Source organism: Mixophyes fleayi, chromosome 9, assembly GCF_038048845.1.
Source record: "Mixophyes fleayi isolate aMixFle1 chromosome 9, aMixFle1.hap1, whole genome shotgun sequence".
In the NCBI taxonomy this organism is placed as follows: domain Eukaryota; kingdom Metazoa; phylum Chordata; class Amphibia; order Anura; family Limnodynastidae; genus Mixophyes; species Mixophyes fleayi.
In genome coordinates, this window is record NC_134410.1 from 44,669,759 (window position 1) to 44,688,864 (window position 19,106).

Here is a 19,106-nt window from a genome sequence, read left to right on the forward strand (position 1 = left end):
TATTGCGTTTTACAACCTGCATGAGCTGAGGCCTGCTGTCAGACTAAATCTCTAACAAACTATTAAAATGTTTATATATCATTAAACACAATACGTTAAAAATGTAAGTTCTACATTTAGTAATGACTTGGATATTGGCACCTCTGGAAAATCAAGTATAAGCCAGCACGTTTCCTGTCTACACAAGTATTTCAATCCCTCACCCCCAATAATTTGTTTTTATGCAAATTATATTAATTTAAATCAGGTTTTCTCTATACTTTTTGTACAGATACCCAACTTTATATCTGAATCAACTGTAGGACCCATTGTTCCATTTTTCAGAAATAATGTAAATCGTACATCTATAACTTAAATAGATTGATAGTATAATAAATTGGATTTGTAGAAATTATTAAAATGTGGTTAATCGTTACTATATAGGTTGGTAGCACACAGTTGATCTTGGGGAGAAGAATGTTTGCCCGCGGTAAATAACGTGGCAATTCATGTTTGGGTTGTGAACTATAGGTTAAATTTTTGTTAAAGCTTCCTTTTCCTAAATTGCCATTTTTTCAGGGTTTTACGACAGCACGTTTTGTTTACAGTGTTAACCCACTTAAAATAGCTGAAAAACAGGTAAAAAAAAAAAAAAAAAAAGCCTCTCTGATTCAGTTGTGTTATATATGTGCTTTTAATATGCTTGTGTTTATTTTATATGCCAATTGCACAATAACTCTGTCGACTTTTTAAATATACTAAAACCGCCTTTCGTGATAAAAATGCATTTTCTGTGAGATTGATTGATAATTTTGTTTAAAACATTGTTCTGATATGTAGATAAAGGAGAACTTCCAAGAAACCGCATAACGTTTAGTTTTTTCAGATCACAAAGATATGATAAATTGCAAAGTTATCGTCAATGCCCCTCTCCTGTGAACTTCCCATTCATGCTAATAAGTATAAGGGAGGAGAGCAGTATTGGACAGTGGGGGGCAGGGGCAGGTGGACCAGAGGATTGCCTCACAAAGTAGAAAACACTATATTTTTACCACACTTTACAGTATCAACCAATTGGCCCAATATCACAGTGTTTGTGGGCCCCAAAAGTGAACCTTGCCCAATAATTCGATTGGATCAGATAATTAACGGGCATGCCTGTAAATGTGGTCAGAAGCTGGTGTGCGCGGGCAGGCATCTTCTGACCACACTAACAGGCCTCTGTGTGTTCTGTTGTGTCCTATTTGTAAAGATGGTTCATGTAAATATTATTTTGTGCTTCTCTTCCCAGCAATTTTTTGCATTCACAAGTGAAGAAAGATTTTCTACCAATGGTTGGGGAGTATATGATCCCATGACTGAATTTCAAAGGCAGGTATGTGAACTCCATTGTCATAAACACTATCACGCATCTCACAATTTGAGCGCTTTTGGGACGCTGGATGTTTTCATTTGGAAGGTACAGCACTATCGGGCACCTTCTGTGTCACACATCGGTGCAGTCAGTTGGAGTTGACCTGCACAGTTAGGCTCCAGAACTAAAATTGCTGGCCCCTTATTGGACCTGAAATTTGTCACGTCTGGTGTAATGGTATTTACTGCATAACCCTCCATAAATGATATAATAAATACACTGGAGCATGCTGTAAACTTGGTCTAAATGCCTGTATGTAAAAGCTTTTCAGTTGATTCATGCAGTAACTTAAGTTTTGTTACCCAACTAACCCAGGTGATAACAGCAGTTATGATTTTTTTAAAACCAAATAACACGGCTTGTAAATGGTTTAAAATTTGTTTGAATAAATATTTGGACCACCCATTGTTTTGCTGGCCAAGATGTGAGGGTGAGGATTAAAGGTGATGATTATTCTTCCTCTTTAGTGGTCAGCCAAATGACCTATGACAAATGGGCTCCTCTGGTGTTAGGCAGCCAGTAGTAGGTGTCGCTGGAAACCCGCAGACTAATGTAAGAGTAGAACATAGTCCACTCTGACAGGAGACAGATGTTTGCTGCAATGAGCAAAGTATACTTGTAGAAATGAAGATGTGCCTGATGTTATGCTGTCTGAGAAGTAATCACTTTATTCAGTACAAGACTGGTTTACACCCACTTCAGCAGTGCCAGGCTGACATATAAAGCAGTGAGTGAAAGCCCTCATGTGGTATGAGCAAGGTTTCCGGCTTCCTGCCCAGGTTGAGACAGCCTGTTAGTATGACAGCTGGCAGCTCTGTGGCCGCTCCGCCCTCCTTACATTTTTAGTCATTAAGCCATTACAGTGATCACACCCATTTTGTGTCTGTACATTTCCACTTAGGGCCCAGATACACCTTTAGGCCTACATCGCACCCCTGGCTGGCTTGTTTACAGATGCTATTGAAGATCATTGTGTTAAATGTCGTTTCTTATTTTTATCTTTTGTGTCTCTTCACTCTACATTGTTTGTAGAATCCACAATCCAGATGACCTTGATATTGTGAGATTTGATCACCACCGTGTGGTTACATGACCAAAGTACAATGGAGGAGAATACAAACCTAATGCAGGACGTGAAATTACTGATGGTTTTTTTCTGTCTTGTTTTTTTGTATTCCTTTACCAAGGGTTTACCGAACAATATTTGGAGATTAACCTTTATTAATAAAAATTATGAATTTTGTGACACCTACCCTCCACTTTTGATGGTCCCATATCATGCCTCAGATGATGACCTCAGGAAAGTTGCTGCCTTCAGGTCGAGAAATAGAATTCCGGTATGTAGTGTACTGATGGTAAACCTGCTTGTTATGTATGTCCTCTGACCTGTATAGTTATGATAATGGTCTTCCCATCATTCTACCTTGCATGTTCAGGCCGTCCTGTACTTGTAAAACACTGAAATCTGTGCTCACCCCATAATAAAATTGTCAGATGGATAAAATTGTTCGAATACATATATTGGATAAGTGTCACAACTTCCAGCATACACATGAATTAGGTTTACATTTTTAATTTTGTTATTGGGCTTATGTTTTACATGAACATGTGCTCACAGCTTACAAGTGGCACAGAATGGAGCACTGAATAAGCATAGGGATCATTTATTATTGTGCACCGAGTGTCCATTTAGCATAGCATGGCCTCTGCCTAGGTCACTTAGAGCTCAATTCGCTCTCTGCTGAACCATGCAAGATTCTCATGCTTGAGCCCTCCAGATACTTATGCAGCAGCGTTTAGCCATACACGCATGCTCTGTTGCGTTCCTTTCCGTTGTGAACATTGTAGTTGGTGGAAGATGTTAATAGAGGTCATTGATCCAAATTTAAAATTAATATGTATAGCCACTGACAGTATAATAGTGTCAATGCACATTGTACACCCTAAAATAAATGTAATTAACAGATGTTCCTGTTCTCCTGTTTATCTTTTATTTACATTATACATTTATGTATTTGAGTAAAGCTGACTGCAAATGTAATTTTTTAAAGACCATTTAGACCATATTGGGCGGAAAAATGCAGCTTTTGTTGGGCTACACCAACCACTGACCACCAAATATGACAGAAAACGGTCATAATCTGTCTGGATGTCTACTTGTTCCCAGATGACAATGCAATCTGCTATTGCTGTGTGTGCAATGCGGTCAGCCATCCACACTAATAGAGCCTCATGGGATCTGGTTGTTTGGCCCGATCACAAAACTGTTGGATCTGTCTAATTTGACCACAGATCTAGACATTTAAAGATCAGGTAAATAGACAGATCTTAACGTAAACGAAGTGTGCATGCTGTCTGAAAATTAATACATTATTCTTTTAAAACAACTTCATTAGTGTCCACCTGACATACAAAACAGTAAGGTGCTGATGATGAGTTGGATGCATATGTGTAAAGAAGAAAAAAACATGAAACAGAAGACTAACATAAACAAGGTTTTTTTACACACACACACACACACACACACACACACACACACACACACACACACACACACACGTACGTGCTCAGTTGGGCGTACTGCATTTGCCCGCCTCTTAAGTGTGTGACTAACATTTGACTGTTAGCACGGTGTGACTAAGCAGTGGTCTTTCCATATTACAGGAACACATTGTTATACCTGTGTCCCAATACTAAGTAAAATCTGATGGACAGTGTAAATATCCACCTCTAGGGGATTGTTTTTATTATCAAGGACCGGGCTAGGAAATATCAGGCAAATGTTCAAGTAAACACTCTTACAACATCAAGAATATGTACCTAAAAAAAAAAAGTTATTTGCTTATTTCTACTTTAAAGGGACATCATCTAAATTTTCTCAAGTTTAGTAGCTTTCCTAAACTAGAAATGAGCAGTGTTTGCGTATTAGGTTGACATTTTTAGGGGCATATTCAATTGTTATGAATCCCCGCGGCGGTAAAACTATTACCATTATTACGGTAATAGTAAGCTGGATTTCAGCTCGCAGCTCCCTGAGCCGCGAGCTGAAATCCAGTGAGAAAACTACTGTAATAACGTCCACTATTACCGTAATAATGGTAATAGTGCGCGTAGAGGGAGATTTTCGCAGTTTCCGCCAACAATTGAATATGCCCCTTAGTGTGTTTTAATCAAGTTTTCATTAAAAATAAAAAAAATAGTTTTACTAGTAATTGTTTCTCTGTGCAGGTTTTGTCTTGGACTCATCCAGAAAATCAGTCTGTGATCACAAGGTGTAGTCAGCCATTGGTGGGCATGAGCGGCAAACGTAATAAGGATGATGAGAAGTATCTGGAGATTATCAAAGACGCCAATGGCCAAACATCTAAGTTGACGATCTTTGATGCCAGGCCGAATGTGAATGCTGTGGCGAATAAGGTAACCTAACACCTCTTTAACAGACGACATTGTCAGGACATCATCACATTGCGCAGTTATTGTACCTGTGTGTCTGATAAGGTGGAGTTAATTTGTGGCAGAACAAGACTCTGCATGTAATAGATGTGGTTCCATGTACCCAGCAGAAAAGGATGTGTGATTTTGTAAAGGAGCAGTCATGTGTGACCTGTTCTATTAGAATTGCAATAAATTACTTCAAGCAAAACAGCACACTCTCTTTTTATCATTAACAAGTTTCCATTTAGAAACCTTATTAGTAAGACACCACTATTAAAAATAAAAATGAACAGTCTAAAAAAAAATAAAGAAAAGAAAAATCTAAAATCTGGTCCAAATCCCTCCCTAGACATGTCCGTATTCCCAGTGCAACTATCTATTAGAAATGCATAATTGGTTTGGCATTGATGGGGTTACAGTAATTAAAGAGCTAATTTTAGCTTCTTCAAAAATAAGTTTTTGGGTTTTTGTTTTTTTTTCCCTTTTTAACAATGTATTACTACTTTGTCTAAGTGAATTGAATATTATTTTTTCAGAAGCGATGGTGCTTTTATTTGGTAGCATACTGGAATATATCTTTTTATTTTATGGATATTGAATATGGAAAACGGGTAAAATCACAAATATACACACATTTTCCTGGATTGCTGTTTCCCAGCTAGTGGAGCCATATAAATTACCTCAAAATCTCCAAACTCTAATCAAGGTTTGGAGTGGTATCTAGGTTCAAGCAAAATGGATCTTATACTAAATTGCTGTTGGTATTGATTTGAATGGGAGGCCTAATTCTTGTCTCCAATACATTTAACAGGGCTTTTCTACCCTGCAAGGAAGAGGAAATCCTTGTGATCTCCAAAGACATACTTATAGGTTAATAGCTTTTGATGAAACTAACCTTTGTGTTATAGGGAATATATAGATTGTACGGGCCACTGAGGAAAGGGGCTGACTATATATTCTCTGTAAAATGCTTCTCAATATATAGGTGCTGTATAAATGACTGTTATTCGACAAAAAGAGAAATAATAATCATGCACAGCACTTAACATTTACAGACAGTGCTCTCTTTGAACACCACAATATGGTTCCTGGTCCCACCATCGTGCCTCCCACCTGTCATTGTCTGTGCGGATCTGACATTGCAGGACCGCAATGCTTGAGTATAGTGTATAAACTGCACATCTAAAGGGATGGAATATACTTATCTCCTAATAGCCTTCTTGCTTGATGCTTTCTTCAAAACTGTGAATTTTCAAGATGGGTGGGTCTGTTTCCTGCAAGCCACTGTCAACTGGTACCTGATACAGTCCAATGATTATTTATAGAATTGTATGTAGGGGCAAAATCTGCACTAAACTTTAGCAACCAATCAGTGTATGTATTTTATTGTTTAACTTGCACTAGGCAGGTACAATCTAATTGGGTGCTGTTCGGTGAATATATTGCACCCAAGTGCGGCCATATTGAGTCTTTGTATCAGGCCACTGCTGATTGAACAGAGTGCCTATTCTGGGACCTGTAATGTTCTAATTGGACAGTAAATGTGTATGATACATTTTATTGCATACTTGCCTACTTTCAGTAGGTGACGTCCGGGAGAGGGGCGTGACTAGAGGAAGGGGGCGGGGCACCTTGAATCGCGTCATTTTGGCCCCGTCCTCACAAGTAAAATGACGTTTTGTCGCCACTTGTGGGGCCAAATTAACGCGATTCTCTTAATCGAGTCATTTTAACAAGGGAAATGCAGGAGAAATGCCAGCTCTCCCTGGAGTCCGGGAGATTGACCCAAATTTCGGGAGTCTCCTGGACTTTCCGGGAGACTTGGCAAGTATGTTGGCATCTGGAGTTCCCTGGTAAGCAACATTTGGAGCCCTCTAGTCCCTCTACCAAGTCCAGAATAACTGTGACATTTTTTTATTTTTTTTCCCCAAAAGAGGAATATACAAGTGTGTGATTTTCTACAATAGAAAGTACCAGGCCACGTGGCTTCAACACATCTTAAACATGACTGAAGTTAAGGGGCAGTTTTCTAATATGTTGCTGAAAAAGGAGCAATGTTGTTCTAGTTGTTGTTAATATTATAAATACTGTATTGTAAATTTATGATCGTCTTAGAAATAAATTTAAATGGTTACTTGACATGGTTATAGAGTGCTCTCTCTACTCTTCAAGGCATGCATTTCTCTGTACTAGTACTCCATGATGGTGTCAGCTGGGAAGCTAATCCATATGCTACCATTAGCGCATGTTATATTTATATATAACGTCCTCTTGTTCTAGGCCACAGGAGGGGGTTATGAGAGTGATGATGCGTACCCATTTGCGGAGCTCGTGTTCCTGGATATTCACAACATTCATGTAATGAGGGAATCTCTGAAGAAGCTAAAAGACATAGTCTTTCCACAAGTAGAGGAATCTCATTGGCTTTCAAGCCTGGAGTCCACACACTGGTTAGAACATATTAAGGTAAGTTTAAGTATTGTACATGTTGTATTAGTCTAGTACCGTCATGCAGTCAATATTAATGCATGTTATAAATGGGCTTTTAAATAAAGGAGGTTAAAAAAATGGCAATTCATTCCAATAAAAGTGAAATAACTATTTTGTCTGTATTTTTAAATTGGGTCCTTTGGGAAGCAGACATCCAGTACCGTGCCTGGCAGAGAGCTGCAACATTAATAAAGTCATTACTAATTAAAATCAGTCTGGCAGCCGCATTGAAATGTATTAAAGTGGTGACAGTTTGGCTAATGGAAGTAGAGGGCTACATTTAATAGACAGGAAATGAGGACATGCGCTTGTGTTTTAGTAGTGTCATTAGTGCAGTAAGGAAGTTCAAAATTGTATAGATTGAAAAGTGCACAAAATGCAATATCGGTCACAAACCTGTAGTGCCGTGGTCTAAGGTCCAGATCCCAATATGAACTGGAATAATTATAACGGCTTCCTTTAAAGAAGATAAGTCTCCATTTCAAAATACATCATACACAATACATTTATCGCATACATCAGCAATGAACGTTTCAGGAGGATCTCTTCCATTTATCAAGCGATGGAGAGGATCCTGCCATCATGTTCCTTCTGTGTGAAAGCTGGAGCAGGTACTTTTCAAATTGCTACTATGTGAAGGGTTTGTTTTGTAGATATTATTCAGCTAAAGGTGACTGACCGCATGCAAGGTCTTGAATGTGGTACTTAAAAAGACAGGGCAACATCTAATATAACCCTCAAATGGAGCTCGGAATGAGAATTGTTTACACAAATTAACTTTTCAGGTATAGTGAAGGTGGGGACCACAAGGTGTCCTATGTCAGGAAGCAGTCTGCTGAGAGATTTTCAGTGATGTTATGATAGAGGAAGAGATAGGCAGGAACCAGGATATGTCCTTGAAGGGGTTGTCCACTCTGGACAAGTCATTATTAATCAATCCAGCCCCATAGGTAGAGCTAATATGAGCCTCCTGTGGAAGCTCATCTATAGCTCTTGTTCTAGCGAGCTGTCTCTCTAGTTGAAGTTACACAGGGGTGTGACTTGGGGGGGGTATGGTTTGCTATATTTATGGGATACTATTGGCTGTTAACTCTTTGTCCAAAAGTGAACTATCCCTTTAATCCAAAATTGGCAGATAGCTCCAGAAGAACGAGCAAGAGGTGTTGTCCATAGTCAGGAATATTTCCAGTACCACACTGAGATTTAAAACAGTCTCCATCCAATCTCTTGGATCACATATTTGAGTCAATGGCTAAATTTTACATTCTGCTCTACAGACCTAAAGATATTTTTATCACTAACTGCTAATTAGTATTCTCAGGCACCTGTTATTTCACACTAAAATAAAACGTAAGGAGAGATTAAAGCTGAGAAAACAAACTGGTTGAAGGGATGGCCTGGTGAATTCTAGCTTTGAAATTTGGATCTCTGGAACAACTTCCTACTGGTCAACTAATACAATAATAAACAATTCCCTTTTTATGCCTTGTTTCAACATAAAGAAATGCCTTCTTTTCACATTGTCAGATTTTAGGTAACCTTAAATAGGAAAAAACACAAAATAAATTACTTTTATATAATGTATTCACCTCCTCTTTAAATTGAGTATCTTACACTTACAATTGAACTTGTTTGTGTTGGAATTTTAATGGCGAGTTCATGACTGATGTACAGCTTGGTGCCAGTTCTTCTAATTAAATGTATTTTGTCTTTACTCTGTTTAGCTGGTGTTGACGGGAGCCATTCAGGTTGCAGATAAAGTGGCTTCTGGGAAGAGCTCTGTGGTTGTTCATTGCAGTGATGGTTGGGATCGAACAGCCCAGCTGACTTCATTGGCCATGCTGATGCTGGACAGCTACTATAGGACCATAGTCGGCTTTGAGGTATTGGTACAGAAGGAGTGGATTAGCTTTGGACACAAGTTCTCATCGGTAGGTATTGAGTCCTCCAGCTTCTTTCCTTTTTTGTAATAACTATTGTAACCTATAGCTGGCCATAGAAATTTTTGCTTTAAAGGTATTCCCAACGTCCGTCTTTGTTTGTGTCCAGTACAGGAAAATCAATATAATAGACCTGGTTTAATGCATTTTCTCTGTATAGTTGACGTTCCTTTGCTTAGTCTTTGACGTTTTGTCAGATCTCCAGACTTTTTAGCATGCTTTTAATAATGGTATAACTACCCGTGTACTAGTCGCTGCCCCAAACTATTGCATTGTGAGAGAATTATCACATGTGAATTAAGTTGGCAGCCTGTTATTTCTTCATCTATAGATATTTCTCTTAGAAAAATATAAAGGAAAGCAATTATAGCTTGATTGTCTTCGATATAAAAATAAAGTCACGTTGTGGGCTCAGTCATATTTTTGCATTGAAGTGCACTATGAATGTGGTGCATTTTCACCATACTGAAAGTATTAAAGGCAGCAGAATCGTTAATTCTTATGCCAGTGCACCTCCACCTCTCTCACGTTATCACGTGGTAAAGTCCAATGACGGGACTGCTGCAGGCAGTGTCTGGTGTGTTTGACTTTAACATTGTGTCAATGTTGTAAGTGCATAGGCAATAGTTTTGTCATTTAACAGCAACTCCAATAAAACAAGGTTTATGTGAGTAACTATCTACATCCTACACACAAAAAAAACATGTAAACATTGTAACATTAGCTGTTCCTCAAAAAACACATACAGTTATGAGATTTACTTTGTAGAATAGGGGTTTTCCATGATATTATTTTTATAATTTAGAACAACATGACTAGAGTATGAAATTGCATGCTCCTGGCATCCTTCTTATTAATTTGTTTAGTAGTTCTGCTCTGTGTAAAACGAGACACTTGGTATTTGTGTCTGTGTCTACAGCATGCTGTAGAGTAGCAGTTATTTCATTTTATTAATTTTTTTATTTCTCTGTTTTGTTGTTTTTTGCTTGTTTTTTTTTGGGGGGTTTTAGTTTGTGACTTTATTGACTAACATGTTTTGGATAATATATCCCACACCAGTAGTTGCGTGGTTTTTTTTGTTTGTTTGTTTTTCTTGACTCTGGAAGCGTCGGAAGCCATTATTTTTGGACGGGTGCTAAATACTTACCGGTAGATTATGGGGATCATTTACAAACCAGAAAAAAATGTGACTTGACAACATATTTCATTATGCAAAAATGTTAGGAAGAATGGACAATTACTATGACACAAACCAGGTAGACCGACAAGTGAGTTTTAGTGTAGTATATTGCTTATATTTCTATATATTTACTATTTAAGTGTTGTTTAAAATGGATTATCCTCTTAAGTGCATAATATCTGTCACTACTGGATTGTGTTCATCGCCTTACATGTTTGATCAGTACACTGTATGTGTAACACAAACAGACACACAATGTCTTGTTCCATTTCAGAGAATTGGACATGGCGATAAGAATCACGCTGATGCTGACAGATCCCCAATCTTCCTCCAGTTTATTGACTGTGTGTGGCAAATGTCAAAGCAGGTAAATGTGAAGAATAATATTCAGTAAATGTAGCAATTTAGACCTACAATACAACACTCATCCGAGTACACACGCTTTCTGTTGTAATTGTGCATCTGTTTGCTAAAATATAAATGTTACCTGTCCTTAATTTCTGGAACAAGACTCCCCGTCATAGGACATTCATATGGTATATACAAAAATACTAAAAGTGGATTCCTATGTAGCTTATTGTCCTCCATTAACCTTTGCATGTTTTCTTACTTACAGTTTCCAACAGCGTTTGAATTCAATGAGCACTTTCTGATCACGATTCTGGATCATCTTTACAGCTGCAGATTTGGTTCATTCCTGTTTAACTGTGAGTCCTTGCGAGAAAAAGAGGTAAGTGTGTGACCTATGATGTTTATTGTAGTCAGTTATTTCTATTAACATGGTAAATAGATAAGGAGTAAAAAGTCTGGCCATTACCAACCAAGTTATCTAGTATTCGTATTGGCTTTTGTAATATAATGTAATAGTATGTAATATAATAGCTAGAAATGCTGATAGCAGAATAGTTTTAGCTAAAGGTTTGCGTATGTAGTCGTTTTATTGAAACTCACATTTTACCCACTAGCCTCTTGTGTGCGCTATTATAATTAGGGGACACTGTAATATCTGTTGCAGATGTAAGACTCTTGGTAAACAGAACTTTTTTGTTATAGAATTTCCAGTTCAAAAAGAACACTGGGTAATATGAGTTAAGTGAAATGGAAAAGTAATTGTCTTGCAAAAACATTGTTTTTTGTTTTTTTTTTTAAAAAAAAAAACTTTTTTTTTCTTCTTTCTCTTGTTAACCAGTAGATTCAAATACTACTTGTAAAATAGTACAACAGGTTTGAAATCACATCAGAACCGTTGCTCAGAGTGATAATGCATGTAACTTAAAATGACACTGAGACAAAGGCATTAAATATAAATTGATTTATAGAACCCTGCTTGTTGAGCAAATCATGAGTATACCCATTCTTGAAATGTACTCTGGTTATAAAATGTGTTGCTTTGCAAACACGTGTAACTGTTATACCGTTTTGGTTATTCTCCATTCAGAGTGACTTACATCCCTCTGTTTTACTGAGCATCTATTGAAATTGAGATACTAAACTTAAGGAACGCTAAGGAATTATAATGTGACAATTGCAGATTCAGTAAAAGCATGAATTTATGTTAAAAAGGGAAGACTGGATACTTTCTTAAAATATGAACTTTCAGTTAATACACAAACATAACATGTTTCTAGGCATGTTTAAAGAAAAAAAAAAAAAGACTTTATAGAGAAATCACTCAATCCTGGCTCTCTGAACCAAATTTCCGAAATGCCTCACATGCTAACCTGGTGTTGGATAAATAGACCGGCATGGTCCTCAAAGTAAATTGTCATAATTGCCTACCTTGGTGATATGATGACTTTCTCCATGTTGCTGCTAATTTCCTACTAATGCTTGGCTTTTATAGAGTGTCCAGGAGATTTGTGTATGCTGCTCCTGTAGTGCCCACTAACTGTTTGTGTGTGCCTTATTTATTTATTTCTTACAGTACACAGTGATAACCTGCAGTATGTATAAACTCCTGTAAACTGTATATGAATAAATAGTTCTGCTATCATTGCTTCTAAATATATGATCATTGCTTGTAATTTAAGAAAGGAAAACGTTTGCATTATAAGGAATTATGTACCCCCTTACATAAATTATGTATTTTAAATGTCACCACGGATTTCTGCACCCCGTATAATATGTGTGATGACGTCTAATATCCATTTAAGTGACCTGGAGTATTGCATTATCCCATATATGACAATAACTTGTAAAGTTATGTTCTCAGTTGTGCAGTAGTCTGGTTGAAGTGAATCGGTAACATGTTTTTTTGTTTGGTTACTAATTTTATTTTCTTTATTACAGAAACTGAGAGAAAAGACACAGTCTCTGTGGTCTTGGATGAACGGTGAAAAGTCAAATTATGTAAATCCCTTTTACACCAAGGAGTTGAATAGAGTGTTGTATCCTGTGGCCAGCATGCGTCACCTGGAGCTCTGGGTCAATTACTATATTAGGTGGAATACAAGGATCAGGCAACAAGTAAGATGTCCACTTATCTCTATATATTTTTTTTGTCCTTGGCAGAAGTCGGCCCATCATTTGGAGTACCCGCGATTATCCAATCACTTACCATAATCCTCAAAAGACATGTTTAATAGACAAAATAGATTTTATATTAGAAACCCTGCATCAGCAACAGTTTTCTTTCACTCGAGACTCTTGTGATAGCTTAGTTGCTGTACTGATTTGGGGTTTTGGATTTTTTGTTTCACTTTGAATGTCTAATTGTTGCAGTTGCTGGGTATTGATTATAAATGACTTGAAAAAAGAAATGATACACTCCATGGATGCCCTTCTTCTCCCCCCTTTCTGACCATTACTACAGACTACAATGAATCCTGAAATTATCCAGACACTCAACCCAATAGAGGAACTGGTGTATCTCATTCGATTTAGCCACACACAGGTGTGGCCAAATTGATTGGCAATCACTTAAAGCTTGACTTAATTATTAAAATAATCACTGTTTAGACCACATGTAATAATATCACAAATGTATAATTTGGTCCTTTTTCTTCAACCTTATTTGCTTTCTGAGCATATCCATTATTATGATTCACGGATGTATTCCTATAATGATGCAGAAAAACAAAGTAATGTAAAATATCTGCAGAGATTATGCTATTTAGTTAGCCACATATCCCACAGGAGAATCGTGAATTATTAAGTCTCACACACACAGAGAGCGGGGAGGAGGGTAGATTAGAGAGAGCCTGGTACATGGAGATCTCCTCAAGGGCTAGTTCACATTGTGAATTTTGAAGCACAGTACTTGTGGTGTGATCACATCAAGCACTTGACATGCAATTAAAGTGTACCGTTCGGGGCCGAAGTTAGGCACACCACAATGGTAACGGACTGACTTGGTAATCTCTGGAATCAATGAAATTTATAACGCTGTGTGTGTTGCTCACAGTGCCAAAACTGCATCGCATGCCAGTGCCTGAAAATGCATTGTGAATTAACTTTTTACTTTTTATTATTTCATGAGCATAACCTGTTTTTCTTTTCTTCCCTGAACGGTCAATAGCAACCAAACCCAGTGGAACAACGTTACATGGAGCTGCTCGCTTTACGAGATGATTATGTAAAGAAACTTGAAGAACTTCAGATCTCAAATTCACCAAAAATGAACAACTCCTCCACCTCACCACCTTCGCCTTCACGAATTCTTCAAACTCCGTTTTGAGCAATAAGAGCTATTTATATGAAGTATAGATACAGACTGTGCTATTTTTTGGGGAAGGCCGTTTTGAATGATGCCTTATTTGGATGATGTTTGAATCTTCGTGGTTGAACAAAAATGTGCCTTTGTAAGATCTTGAAATATCCTTTTCTATATGTTGCACTGGTATGTAGATCTTGTTACACAATATATATATAGGAAAAGTACTTTGGGTGGCTTTTAACCATATTGCATTGGACCTATCAACCAGATAAAAAAAGGTGCAGCTTATTTTACAGTGTTTTGCCATTTGTCAAGAAAGAATTGTTTTTCACTTTTGATCTTGTAACCAGCAGTCGTCATGCTTTTTGTCTTCAATACGTCTCCTCTTCCTCCGCAGTGTGCCCCAGAATTGCATGTTCCTCGTGCTGGTCACACAGGGCAAGTCACAACCTACATGCTGTAATGATATGGTTTATTTCTCAGTATTAACTCTTCTCCATTGTACGTTCGCCTAAAATACTCGTTATTTAACAGAAATTTGAAAGAAATCCGCCTGGGAAGTGGCTTCTAGACTGATGCTTGTATAAAAGATGTAGATGATCTCTCTCTCAAACAGGGTGTATTTTCACTTGAATGTCCAGTAAAATATACTGTATTAGCATAAGTTATTCTGCATAGATCGTTTCTCTTTCTGTTAGGATTGTTATCTGTCGTCACAAGTTGCTGAATTCTTGCATAGTCTTCTAAATTAACAGCTTATAGTGAAAAGAAAAATAACAGATGAGGCACCCTTTCTTCTTGTGGCTCAGTGGTGCGATCTGGCGCTTATCAAAATGAAGTACATGAGCATGGCTCGAAGTTGGCGGGATGATCAGCACACCAGGGGAACCAGGGTGTGCAACATTTGCGTAAAAGTAGGGGGCTTTAGCTGTGTTTTTTGTACGCGTTTTGAAACCATTACATTTATAGTTGTTTTTTTGCAGATTATATTAGCAAATGAGAGTAGATTGTGAAACATACAAAGACACACCAAGGTGCAGCTAATGTTTACTACATGCTTATTGCCATGAGTTCACTGTACAGTGTAAACTTTTTTTTGTTTTAAAACCTTACCCTTAATAGCCAAAGTTGTCCTTAATTTAATTGGCAAGCTGTTGGTGGTTTGACAAGCTTCCTCTGTGCTGTGTCTTTTATAATGGCCTGTCCTGTCTACATCAAACTTGTGTTGTTTTTTTTTGCTTGGTTCTATTTTGTATCAAATCTACAGTGTTGATTCAAAACCTAATGACATTAGGGAGGTGACAAAGGTAAACAACTCAAACAATCTAAAAATAAAACTGACTTCCCTTCAAAGTTTATTTATTTTTATTTTTTTCATCTGTATATTAAGAATGTTAAATGACTTTACCCCATATCTTAGCCAAATGTTGGTATATTCTTTACCTTGTCCTAATAGCATCTTATGGAGCGGACTGCTTTACACCAAAAGATTTAAAGCCTGCTATCAATTGCTAAAATATTTTTTTATTTGCTTATATATCTAAAATACACAGTATGTTAAACAAAATTTGCATCACAATCCTAATTGAGATATCCTATAACGTTTATCCTACAACTACAAAAAGTAATGCTTGCTTCATTGATTTACAAAAAAAAAAAATACAAATTCTAACATATTAACATTAATTTGATCTCTCTTTTACTCAGATTTAAGTACTTTTTACTACTTGGGGATCCTGTTGTTTAAATGAATCATGTGGGTGTTTAACAGATCCGTAACAGTAATTCTTGCTCTTTTTAGTCTATTACATAACTTGCAACACTGATCGGAATTTTGAAATGATTTTAATGAAAGTATGTGAATCTTTTAGAAGCCCCTGTTTGAGGACAAGCTGAAGATTGGTAATGGAAAAGAAATAAAATTAATACTTTTTTTTGTCAAGTGTGTTTCAGATGACAGTTTGTAATATAAATTTAAATTGAGAAGAGCTAACTGTGTAACTGGTAACCATGTTTTAAACCATGACACACAGATTTACAACCATGACGTCTAGAATAAGGGAATAATTTCTCTGTATTTGAAAGTACAGAGTTGATTGGAGCTGTAATGAACGTTAGAGTACATTACTGAACTTAGAAACAAAAAGTCAATGCTATGTAATTTACAAATTACTTTAGAAGTACAGTATATTTTATATACTGTATTATTTACCTCTTGGTCTTTTAGATATGTGGTTGCCAAGCACATGGTTACAAATGTTTTAACAAACATAATTATAAAATATTAAACTGTTCTAAAGTGGAGCTGTGAGGCCAAAATAAAGAAAATAGTAGTCCTGCTACCTGTTATATAGCCCTTGATATCCTCTAATTTATTTTATAGGAAGTCTAATTCAAGAGCATCTGCGACCCCAGTAATTAAGATCTGTTTTATGCACCAGAAAGATTTGTGGGCCCAGGGTCTTCCTCGCTACATTACTATGCACACCTTCTCTGCCTACTAGTTTTACATAACCCCCAATCCCTCCCCATTAAGAACAAGGTGCTTGTATAAAGCCCTTTACTAGACCTGTTTAGTGTAGTGCACATTTGTATGTAAAATGTGACCAATCCTTTGGTTCTTTTCAGTATTTCATTGTTCTATTTTTTAAATACTTAAGATGATCATTTTTATATGAAAGTACTTTTGGAATAATTTGATTTGTTGTACTCATTACAGTATATCAAAAACCCAACTCACAAATTAATGCTGCAATATTTAAAGGGAGTTTTCAGTTTTGTTTTTTTTAGGTTGTAAATTATTGTAAAGGTTTATAGCTATATAATACATTATATCAGAAATTGAAAGTATGAAAAAGTATAAAAATGTAATACATTTTTGTATAGACAATACTATATTAGTTATAAAAAAAAATCTGTAACAAAATGGCTGTAGAAGACGTTGATTGCTTTAAAAAATATTTTTGAAGCTAAAAAGAATTTCCTGTACTTAGATTACTATGTTTTGCACATACATGTTAATATATATGTATTCTTAATTTGTGCTGTTTGGATGACATTGTGGTCCCTGCTGACTAAAAAGTTGAATCTCGTAATTAAAAAATAAAAATATTCTGCTTGGGATATATTTATTTTGCAGTTGTATACTACATGTATTATTTAAATTTGAAGGTCCATGTGCATTTTAACAATATATTTTCGAGTGCACCTGTTGCCTAGAGACTGTTTTTTAGCTACCATGTTGTGCCCTGAACCAATATTCTTGAATGCAGCATATCAATTCATTAGGAATCGGTGATTTAATAGTGGACAGTGTTATTTCGCAGTGAATTGACGGGGTACATAAAATAGGTTCAGTTTTCAAATGGCTTCCACTGCATATAGGTGACTGGTACACTTTAATGCTTAGTATCTTTGAAGTTAGTGTGTGGTACCATATGTAACAGTAGACAGTTGTATAATAAATATAGTAGTAGAAAACAACAAAACTGATCACCTATGGTATTCTTTATTGATTATTCCCTTTGTCAGACAATGCTTACTTTCTCTGCAGAATAGGCCTACACTTGGTTGGCAGTTATATTATCATTTATATTCAGTTTTATTGGTTTGTACTACTACAGTAATCCTACAAATACATAATTTCCCGTTTACTTAGTAAATAATTTACTTTACTAAATATTTTTACAGTGCAGGTACAACATTTGATGTTGGTTTGTAGAGTTTGTGTAATATAAATTTGAGAAAACCAGAGTTGTTTTTTTGTTTTTGTTAGTTTGTATTGCCTAGTCATCAGTAATTGTCTAGAAATTATTTTTGTCAAAATAGTATGGCTTTTGTTTGATATAAACAATGGGAAACTGAAATAAATCTGTATATACCTTGCAAGTTTGTGTGTTTTTTTTTTGTTTGTTTTGGGTTTTGTTTTTTTGTGTTTTCTTTTTCATTTTAAATCTTTAGATCGATATACAGCACTATGCAAAGGCCAAAGTGGTAAATTTGTACTGCAAAAATGACCCACCGGAAAAGATGAAGCAGGCTGTAATCTGAATGTTTGATCACATGTTAACCTAAAGGCAGTTAAGGCCCCATAGGTTTTGGTAACTGTGGATATTACAGTTGTACTAACCAGAAGCTATACAAGTCATTACAGGAAACATATGGTTGAAATAAAGAGTGGGGGCATTGTGCATACCAATCAATTATATGGCTATTCCATCTGCTATGTCTAAACAATAAACAGGTAGTGGGCAAAAAATGTAAACCCTTGGATAAATTAGGAAAACCAAGTATATTGCAAGCAAGGGATTCCACACAGGTATGGCTCTTGTGTTAATTGAACAGACGTCAACCCGATATGATCAGTGTTAAATATAAAAATATTGTACTGCCCTTGTTACCTGTAATTATGGCTAGTTGAAGACCTCAATGACTTTGAAAGAGGTGTGATTGTTGGGGCACTGTTAGCGGATGTTTTAGTTATCAAGACAGCTATATGGTATCATGGAGAATGGTGATGTCCACATAGAATGCTGAGGAAGAAACATCCGCAAAGGTGGACAAAAGTGCATACTCAAAGATTGTGATACCCATGCCGTAATACAAAGTGCAAAGCAAAATGAGCAACTACAAATCAATTGACTGCAAATTACAACTTGTTTCATCAGAAATTATCTTCATTTATCAAGACATCGTAGTCTGGTTGCTTTTGAAGGTACCCCATAATGACAACGTGAAAAAAGTTTTTATTAAAAATAAAAAAATCACATGTACATAAGTATTCACAGCCTTTGCAAAGATCTCCAAAAACTGTTTTCACATTGTCATTCTGGGGTATTGTGTGTAGAATTTTGAGGGAAAAAAGGAATTTATTCCTTTTTGGTATAAGGCTGTAACATAACAAAATGTGGAAAAATGAAGCGCTGTGAATACTTTCCGGATGCACTGTATGTACCACAAGTACTATTTAGCGAAAGCATACTCCACACAGATTCAAATCAAAATGTATCTTGA

At 36.4% G+C, this 19,106-nt stretch overlaps 1 protein-coding gene across 1 annotated transcript in view; it reads left to right on the plus strand.

Moving 5' to 3' along the window:
• Positions 1-17,981, plus strand: part of MTM1 (myotubularin 1) — a 63,379-nt gene extending 45,398 nt beyond the window's left edge. The window contains exons 7-15 of the mRNA XM_075184248.1: positions 1,271-1,354; positions 2,581-2,730; positions 4,622-4,810; positions 7,109-7,294; positions 9,043-9,249; positions 10,713-10,805; positions 11,055-11,168; positions 12,728-12,904; positions 13,956-17,981. Of these exons, the coding sequence (XP_075040349.1) occupies positions 1,271-1,354; positions 2,581-2,730; positions 4,622-4,810; positions 7,109-7,294; positions 9,043-9,249; positions 10,713-10,805; positions 11,055-11,168; positions 12,728-12,904; positions 13,956-14,114 (1,359 nt within the window). The 3' untranslated portion in view covers positions 14,115-17,981. The remainder of the gene's footprint in view (positions 1-1,270; positions 1,355-2,580; positions 2,731-4,621; positions 4,811-7,108; positions 7,295-9,042; positions 9,250-10,712; positions 10,806-11,054; positions 11,169-12,727; positions 12,905-13,955) is intronic.
• Positions 17,982-19,106: the final 1,125 nt, after the last annotated feature.